General features: G+C 45.5%; 1 protein-coding gene across 1 annotated transcript in view; it reads right to left on the bottom strand.

The window, feature by feature from the left end:
* The window catches only part of LOC106578202 (GRB2-associated-binding protein 1), a 60,766-nt gene that overhangs the window by 15,051 nt on the left and 35,516 nt on the right, over positions 1-10,199 (bottom strand). Inside the window, 3 exon segments of the mRNA XM_045711370.1 lie at positions 627-865; positions 867-1,060; positions 10,192-10,199. The exon segment at positions 10,192-10,199 is cut by the window's right edge and continues 114 nt beyond it. Of these exon segments, the coding sequence (XP_045567326.1) occupies positions 627-865; positions 867-1,060; positions 10,192-10,199 (441 nt within the window).

Genomic DNA, 10,199 nt, shown 5'->3' on the forward strand with positions numbered 1-10,199 from the left:
AGCCTGTACAGCAGAGCAGACTAACAGCCTGTACAGCAGAGCAGACTAACAGCCTGTACAGCAGAGCAGACTAACAGCCTGTACAGCAGACTATCAGCCTGTACAGCAGAGCAGACTAACGTAGAAACAGCCTGTACAGCAGAGCAGACTAACAGCCTGTACAGCAGAGCAGACTAACAGCCTGTACAGCAGAGCAGACTAACAGCCTGTACAGCAGACTAACAGCCTGTACAGCAGAGCAGACTAACAGCCTGTACAGCAGACTATCAGCCTGTACAGCAGAGCAGACTAACAGCCTGTACAGCAGAGCAGACTAACAGCCTGTACAGCAGAGCAGACTAACAGCCTGTACAGCAGACTAACAGCCTGTACAGCAGAGCAGACTAACAGCCTGTACAGCAGACTAACAGCCTGTACAGGAGAGCAGACTAACAGCCTGTACAGCAGAGCAGACTAACAGCCTGTACAGCAAAGCAGACTAACAGCCTGTACAGCAGACTAACAGCCTGTACAGCAGAGCAGACTAACAGCCACTGGCTGCTGCATATGCTGTACATAAACACATGATCGTAAGCAGACGTGGATGGTATAGCAGCATGGACACACTTCCATATGTAAACACTTACTTTTCCGGGGTTTGAGGTTGCGGTGAATGGGTGGTGGTTGGGTGTCTCCCGCTCCTCCCCCTCCTCCTCCCCCGGTGGTGTGTCTGCGAGATGGGCGTGTGTGGGGGTTGTGGGAGGAGGAGCGGAAACCCAGGTGTGCAGGCGGGGGTACCTGTCTCCCCAGAGAAGGCAATTCTCCAGGGCATGGGGTCATAATGACGTAGTTGGGGTCCTGGGAGTTGGGGTCGGGGAAGGAGGGGGGAGGTAAGGAGACGAGGGAGTTGGGGTCGGGGAAGGAGGGGGGGAGGTAAGGAGACGAGGGAGGTGGGGTCGGGGTAGGAGGGGGGAGGTAAGGAGACGAGGGAGGCGTCGGCAGTGTTCATGGGAACATAGTTCTCATCGACATCTTCCTTTCCTGGACACGTTCCACCTAATGGTACCATGCCTTTATTCATCTGGTGGGGGGGTGAGAGAGAGAGGGGGTTGGGGTGGGCAGAGAGAGAAAAGGGGGGAGAGACAGATGAGAAAGGTGAACTATTTTAAGTGAGAAGTGGGCATTGGTCTGAAGCTGAAAAAATAAAGAAGATTCAATACCTATTCCACCCATGCTCTACCAAGGTTTTCCAGCACCACAATACCTAGGGCTCCAGAGTTTTGTACCAGATCTTCAATTTCTTGGCAATTTATCGCATGGAATAGCCTTCATTTCTCACATGGAATAGCCTTCATTTCTCACATGGAATAGCCTTCATTTCTCAGAACGAAAAGACTGACGAGTTTCAGAAGAAAATGCTTTGTTTCTGGCCATTTTTAGCCTGTAATCGAACCCACAAATGCTGATGCTCCAGATACTCAACTAGTCTAAAGAAGGCCAGTTTTATTGCTTCATTAATCAGAACAACAGTTTTCAGCTGTGCTAACATAATTGCAAAAGGGTTTTCTAATGATTAATTAGCCTTTTAAAATTATAAACTTGGATTAGCTAACACAACGTGCCATTGGAACACAGGAGTGATGGTTGCTGATAATGGGCCTCTGTACGCCTATGTAGATATTCCATAAAAAATCTGCAATTTCCAGCTACAATATTCATTTACAACATTAACAATGTCTACACAGTATTTCTGATCAATTTTATGTTATTTTAATGGACAAAAATTAGCTTTTCTTTCAAAAACAAGGAAATTTCTAAGTGACCCCAAACTTTTGAACGGTAGTATATAATATATACACTGCTGAATGAATGAAATAATCTTATTAAATACTTTTTTCTTTACATAGTTGAATGTGCTGACAACAAAATCACACAAAAATAATCAATGGAAATCCAATTTATCAACCCATGGAGGTCTGGATTTGGAGTCACACTCAAAATTAAAGTGGAAAAGGCTGATCCAACTTTGATGTAATGTCCTTAAAACAAGTCAAAATGAGGCTCAGTAGTGTGTGTGGCCTCCACGTGCCTGTATGACCTCCCTACAACGCCTGGGCATGCTCCTGATGAGGTGGCGGATGGTCTCCTGAGGGATCTCCTCCCAGACCTGGACTAAAGCATCCGCCAACTCCTGGACAGTCTGTGGTGCAACGTGGTGTTGGTGGATGGAGCGAGACATGATGTCCCACATGTGCTCAATTGGATTCAGGTCTGGGGAAGAGCGGGCCAGTCCATAGCATCAATGCCTTCCTCTTGCAGGAACTGCTGACACACTCCAGCCACATGAGGTCTAGCATTGTCTTGCATTAGGAGGAACCCAGGGCCAACCGCACCAGCATATGGTCTCACAAGGGGTCTGAGGATCTCATCTCGGTACCTAATAGCAGTCAGGCTACCTCTGGCGAGCCCCCCAAAGAAATGCCACCCCACACCATGACTGACCCACCCCAAACCGGTCATGCTGGAGGATGTTGCAGGCAGCAGAACGTTCTCCACGGCGTCTCCAGACTGTCACGTCTGTTACATGTGCTCAGTGTGAACCTGCTTTCATCTGTGAAGAGCACAGGGCGCCAGTGGCGAATTTGCCAATCTTGGTGTTCTCTGGCAAATGCCAAATGTCCTGCAAGGTGTTGGGCTGTAAGCACAACCCCCACCTGTGGACGTCGGGCCCTCATACCACCCTCATGGAGTCTGTTTCTGACCGTTTGAGCAGACACATGCACATTTGTGGCCTGCTGGAGGTCATTTTGCAGGGCTCTGGCAGTGCTTCTCCTGCTCCTCCTTGCACAAAGGCGGAGGTAGCGGTCCTGCTGCTGGGTTGTTGCCCTCCTACGGCCTCCTCCACGTCTCCTGATGTACTGGCCTGTCTCCTGGTAGCGCCTCCATGCTCTGGACACTACGCTGACAGACACAGCAAACCTTCTTGCCACAGCTCGCATTGATGTGCCATCCTGGATGAGCTGCACTACCTGAGCCACTTGTGTGGGTTGTAGACTCCGTCTCATGCTACCACTAGAGTGAAAGCACCGCCAGCATTCAAAAGTGACCAAAACATCAGCCAGGAAGCATAGGAACTGAGAAGTGGTCTGTGGTTACCACCTGCAGAACCACTCCTTTATTGGGTGTGTCTTGCTAATTGCCTATAATTTCCACCTGTTGTCTATTCCAGTTGCACAACAGCATGTGAAATTTATTGTCAATCAGTGTTGCTTCCTAAGTGGACAGTTTGATTTCACAGAAGTGTGATTGACTTGGAGTTACATTGTGTTGTTTAAGTGTTCCCTTTATGTTTTTGAGCAGTATATATAGTTTTAGTTTAGTGCCTTATTGCAAACACGATGCATGTTTTGGAATATTTGATATTCTGTACGGGCTTCTCTGTTATTAAATCATTTAGGTTAGTATTGTGTGCCTCCCCTGAGTGGCCACTGCATCGCAGTTGTTAGCTGTGCCACTAGAGATCCTGTAAAGTAAAATCTTTCCTCTGAAGAGTATGAAATAGGCTGTTTGAGAAGGTTTGAATCCTAAGCAACCTGCATACACAAGTACAATAGACCAACATAGCTACTGTAGTAGGTCAAAGCTGTGTACTGGAAAAGCTTGGTAGAACATTGACGAAGTAGACATTGCGGTGCTCATGTGAATCTCCTTTCTTTTTCGGCTTCAGACCAATTCCTACTTCTCACTTAAAACGTAGTTTGTTGTTTTTAATTAAACCAAAAGGTGATTGTCTGCTGCTTTTCTTTTTGCCACAACAAAAAACATAAAAGTTGCAGTTTTCATTTGTAACCTTTAATTTGTCCTCGGCCAAAAGGTCTGGATCTTAATGGCACAGGTGATGTGCTTACATAACTGCAAGGTTTGAATGGTTTGAATCCTGGTCTGCTGGCTCCTGCCCTCTAATAGCTAAAATACATTTTGAACTATTTATTTAGGTTCTTGTAAAATGTAGAATGGTCAAAAGTAGTCGTCTGCAGTTTTCAGAAGGAAAATTGCACAGCTCAATTGATTGCAACGGTTTTACATTGTAAAATACAGTATGACTCAATTCCCATTGAAAGCAAAGTAAAATAAAATAGTTTTAAGTCATTTGACTTTTCAAGGTCGTATAAATAAACCATAGCGACTGGCTTAGTTGGTAGAGTATGGTGGTTTCAATGGCAGAGTTGTGGGTTCGATTCCCACAGGGACCAGTATGAACACGTATGCACTTTACTGTAAATTGCTCTGGCTAAGAGTGTCTGCTAAATGACTCACTTTACTGTAAGTCGCTCTGGCTAAGAGTGTCTGCTAAATGACTCACTTTACTGTAAGTCGCTCTGGCTAAGAGTGTCAGCTAAATGACTCAAATGTAAATAAAGACATCCTCATGTAGCCTAGAGCTTTGTCTTTCTGGTGCCTTTTTACAGCTCGTCTCTAGCTTAAAGTGTTGAAGCGTTATGTATCCTATACATTTATATAATCCGGGATGGGGGGGCATTAGCCACTGGAATGGCAGTGCACGGCAGTTATTGACAAATTTGCAACACATGCTAACGCAGCATTCAGATGGGTGCTGTAAATACAATCAAGATGGTGAAATGGCAGAGTTGTTAGTTTGACACTGTTGATCAGCACATTTTTGGATTAACCTTTTCACGCCTGAGATACAAATATCTCTAACAGTCTCCCCAGAGTGAGTTCCAAATATCTCTAACAGTCTCCCCAGAGTGAGTTCCAAATATCTCTAACGGTCTCCCCCAGAGTGAGTTCTAAATATCTCTAAGGGTCTCCCCAGAGTGAGTTCCAAATATCTCTAACGGTCTCCCCCAGAGTGAGTTCCAAATATCTCTAACAGTCTCCCCCAGAGTGAGATCCAAATATCTCTAACAGTCTCCCCAGAGTGAGTTCCAAATATCTCTAACAGTCTCCCCAGGGTGAGTTCCAAATATCTCTAACAGTCTCCCCCAGAGTGAGTTCCAAATATCTCTAAGGTTGCCCCAGAGTGAGTTCCAAATATCTCTAAGGGTCTCCCCAGAGTGAGATCCAAATATCTCTAACAGTCTCCCCAGAGTGAGATCCAAATATCTCTAACAGTCTCCCCAGCGTGAGTTCCAAATATCTCTAACAGTCTCCCCAGAGTGAGTTCCAAATATCTCTAACGGTCACCCCCAGAGTGAGTTCCAAATGTCTCTAACAGTCTCCCCAGAGTGAGTTCCAAATATCTCTAACAGTCTCCCCAGTGTGAGTTCGGTGAAGAATGATCACTGTTCCAAAATGTGATTGTTCCAACAGGACAGTAACCCGGCTGCCCTCAAACCAAGACACTCTGCCCTAATTATCATAGGCTGTGTTTCAACTTGTCAATTTCAAATTATTCTAAAATAAAGGGAGGTCCGCCTCTTGATTAATTCACATAAAAGTAGCCCATTTCACTTTAACGGACAATTTTTTTGTTTTTTGGGGGGGGCTTTACTGAGCAGGACAAACTTCTCTCTTTGGATGAGAGCCCAAGCACTTCCCCAGTCAGAACAGAACCTGCACAAACTCCCCCCCCCCCCCCCGGCACATTTTCCGGCTGGTGCCCCCATTACCTTCATTGTTGTTTTCCTTACGCCATGATAATAACTTTGGACACGTGTGCATTTCTATCAAACTATGTGCCTCAGTATGTTATCATAGTCGTTTCTACTATAGAGAACACACTGTATGTACGGAGCATAATATATCTGTGTGTTTTGTCCCTTTAAAACCGCGGACAAGGCAAGGTACTAATTTCATAACCTTTATGGTGTTATGTTCAGTCGCGCGTCTGTAGCTAGCTACATTCTTCTATTAGCTCTGTAAAACAAAGCTAATGGTTTCTTTAGCATTGTGTTGTATCTTTTGAAGCTGCCCTGGCCTTTAGCATAGCTCTGCTCTACACTGCCCCCTTGTGGAGCTCATCAGTTACTGTTTTCTTACTGTCATATCATTCATATTTGTGATTTTTTTTTTATGTCAATGCAATTTTTAAATTTATTTTTTATAGCAGTGTTATTATGTAATATTGTTTTATTGCTATATCCTGATATTGTATTCTAATTAGTAATAATTCATCTTTATTCTGTACTTTCAGAAACCACAAACACACAAAAACAGTTTTGAACAATATCACACCTGTAACTGGACATCATTCGAGCTGAAGATTGAGGCCAACTTTTGTATCCTAGCAACATACTGTTTGAATGTACACTCCTTAACAGTTTTACTGGATGTAAACACAGCAAGGAAACACATAGGCTGATATGTAGTAGTAGTCTATTTTATTGAAGTATTCATTGTGGTTGATCAGTGGAGAGGATGATGAGGGAGTGGGTAGGATGAGGGACTGGAGAGGGTGATGATGGAGTGGGTAGGATGAGGGAGTGGAGAGGGTGATGAGGCAGTGGGTAGGATGAGGGAGTGGAGAGGGTGATGAGGGAGTGGGTAGGATGAGGGTGGAGAGGGTGATGAGGGAGTGGGTAGGGGGAGGGTGGAGAGGGTGATGAGGGAGTGGGTAGGATGAGGGTGGAGAGGGTGATGAGGCAGTGGGTAGGATGAGGGAGTGGAGAGGGTGATGAGGCAATGGGTAGGATGAGGGTGGAGAGGGTGATGAGGCAGTGGGTAGGATGAGGGAGGAGAGGGTGATGAGGGAGTGGGTAGGATGAGGGAGTGGAGAGGGTGATGAGGCAGTGGGTAGGATGATGGAGTGGAGAGGGTGATGAGGCAGTGGGTAGGATGAGGGTGGAGAGGGTGATGATGCAATGGGTAGGATGAGGGTGGAGAAGGTGATGAGGGAGTGGGTAGGATGAGGGAGTGGAGAGGGTGATGAGGCAGTGGGTAGGATGAGGGAGTGGAGAGGGTGATGAGGCAGTGGGTAGGATGAGGGAGTGGAGAGGGTGATGAGGCAGTGGGTAGGATGAGGGAGTGGAGAGGGTGATGAGGCAGTGGGTAGGACGAGGGTGGAGAGGGTGATGAGGGAGTGGGTAGGATGAGGGAGTGGAGAGGGTGATGAGGCAGTGGGTAGGTGGGTGAGATATTGTCACTATAATTGCATAATGGAACTGTACGTGATTTGTATGTGAACTGCAGTCCAATCAGAAGCCTTGTTCAATAATCACCTGACCTGTTTAGTTGGTCGGTGAACTATGTAGCCATTGAGGGCAGCAGTGTCGATCAGATGGAAAACATATCGTCTTATACCACATTGCTAGCTGTTTATCGTGTCCGCCTTATCCACTGCCCCTATTTTGACGTTATTGTCAAGCACACAGTCTGGTTTGATCTTTTTCTCTCTCACGCCAGGTGGTCCACCTTCCCTGTGGCCGACATGGTTGCTGTATGGACAGTGGAGAGGACATGGATGTCTCGTTTGTCATGCCACTTTACTGCCAGCTGTTGACCGTTCTCCTTGAACTCCACCTCCCCCCCCCCTTCTGCATCTTCCTGTTCCTGCTTCCGGCATTCCCTTCCTGTTCGACTGGACTGTGGAGAGCAGATGCTGGAAGAGTGTGGGACTTTTGCACCAATTGTCCACATACAAAGTGTGTCCCTTGCTGAGATGAGGAGCCAGCATGGTCATCACCACGGACCCGGACACCCCAAGCCCCTCATAATGTTGGATGTCAGTGGTGGACCCTGTGTAGACTATAATGTCCTGGACAAATCCTGTCTTCACGTCGCACATGACAAAGAACTTGACCCCCAAAACCTGTGCCTTTTGGAGGGAATATATTGAGGGAAACCCTAGCCTACCTTTCCATAACATCAGGGACTCATCAATGCATAGGTCCTCGTATGGAACAAAGACCCGACCAAATGTTGATAAGGCTGGTAAGAACATTTCTTATTTTGAGTAACGGGTCATTTAGGCTGGCAGTAGCATTGTTGACGGGGTGGCAAAGAAGGGAGTTGCAAACATAGGAGCTGTGCTCCAGTATTCTCTTAGGGAGTTCTTCTTTACTATTCCCATGAGAAGGACTGTCACCACGAAGGTATACATTTCACTAATTGTGGTTATCAACCATTTAGCGAGTTTCCCCCCTCACTCCTGGCTCTTTCTTCTCTTGTAGCTCCAAGGCATAGCGATTGGTCTCCTCCGCTATGTCTCCCACCAGCTCCTCTGTCAGAAACAGATTGAAGCACTCCGCCTCAGAGGGAAATAGCAAGGTTGCGTTGCACTCCAGACTGGGACTCATCAAAACAAACAGCAGGGCCAGGAGGGGTGAAATGTCTGGCGGCCTTCCAGCTACCACAGAACTCCTGTACTTCATCCACTATCGGTCTCCCTCCATCACCACCAGCATCTTCAAAGGGACCAGGGACTTCGTCAGTGGTCAAGGGGTCCTCAGATTCAGGGTTCTCAATGGCTACAAGGTTGGGGGGGCAGCTCCTCTCTGTCACTGTCAGAATCTGATTCCTGACTTTCAGACTCCAGAGTGAGATCCAAATATCTCTAACAGTCTCCCCAGAGTGAGTTCCAAATATCTCTAACAGTCTCCCCAGAGTGAGTTCCAAATATCTCTAACAGTCTCCCCAGTGTGAGTTCCAAATATCTCTAACAGTCTCCCCAGAGTGAGTTCCAAATATCTCTAAAAAAACCCTCCTGAATTTCCATCATTTGTGAGTTGTCTCCATTTGAAAGACATTGTTAATGCTACAGGTTAGCCCACTACCTACATACATAAACAACAACACTGAATGGCTCAGAGTGGACTGTGTTTGTGCAAAATGGCGACTGTGTTTGTTCAAAAATGTTTCTGTGAAAAAAAGTGTGGCTAGCTCAAACGCTGACCGTTGCGTCAATTGTAACTGGACAAAATCTAAATAAGCATTCTAATCACAACAGTTTGAGCGTACTTTGTACATTGATCACATCTGTGGCTAACTCTTACCGTAGCTTGGACTATGGAGGGAAGGTAGCGGCGTGACAATTTGCCCAAAGTTTGGTGTTAGTTTCGTTTAGAGAACAAAAATGTAGGAACAGCATTTGGGATGAGAGCTAACGTAATCTAGCTTCTGTGTCGAGGTCCTAGATAGCTAGCTAATGGCTGAAGTAATTTGTGTAAAAACCTTTCATAACCAAATATAGATAGCTACATTTCTATGCCTGTTCGTTAGCTAGCTAGCTTTCAGCTGACTGGTGCTAGCTACATAGCTAATCAAAATATATTTTGTGCATTTTTGATTAACCTCAGCTTGAATTCCACCATTTAGCTAGCTACAATCTTAGAAAAAAAGGTGCTATCTAGAACCAAAAGGGTTCTTTGGCCGTCACATAGGAGAACCTTTAGAAGAACCCTTTTTGGTTTCAGGAAAAAACCCTTTCGGGTTCCATGTAGAACCCTTTGCACAGAGGGTTCTACATGGAACCCGAAAGGGTTCTACCTGGAACCAAACAGGGTTTTACCTGGATCCAAAAAGGGTTCTCCAATGGGGATAGCCGAAGAACCCTTTTGGAACCCTTTTTGTATCTACAGTAGCCTAGGTTGGTTCTCATCCACTTCTTATGATTGGTCAGCCTAGTGCAGCTGTGTTGTTGTCGAGCAACAGAGTAGCTTGACCCGGTGCTGGATCTCTTGAGTTTTGGCTGAAAAATATATTTAGCATTGTCAGAAATGCTACAAAAAGCTATTGTTTCTTTATTGGCATGTGAGAGTGATAAATTATACATTTAAATTAAAACTTTTGTCGCTACAAACTTATTCAGTACGAAAGGTGGCAAGACTAATGGTCACGTTTATGAATGCTGTAGTCTCCTACTTATCCGATGCCTAGATATTCAGCTAGGTCGGGGATAAAAATGTATTTTTTCCCCGAATGCTAACAACCCTGTTCAAAATCCGGTATGTGGCTCTCGGTAACAGCCAGCTGGCTCATGATGAGAGGCAGGGAGTGTGTTGTGTACTTCCAAATCAAGGTGATTAGTACATTTTCATCGACATTGTTGTCATATTGGCTTAGTTACGATGACAGGGAAATGTTTATTTAACACTGAGCTTCAACCAATAGCCTGCTATTGTCGCACCGAAAAAATATTTTAGTACCCACTCCTAGTAGCTAGCTAGTTGATGAATTCTTTGTTGGTCTATATGAGTAACATATATTATTCATTGATAGTTATAAAAATGTTAAAATCACTGATATACTCACAAAGTAGC

This window comes from Salmo salar, unplaced genomic scaffold, assembly GCF_905237065.1.
Source record: "Salmo salar unplaced genomic scaffold, Ssal_v3.1, whole genome shotgun sequence".
Classification (NCBI taxonomy): Eukaryota; Metazoa; Chordata; class Actinopteri; order Salmoniformes; family Salmonidae; genus Salmo; species Salmo salar.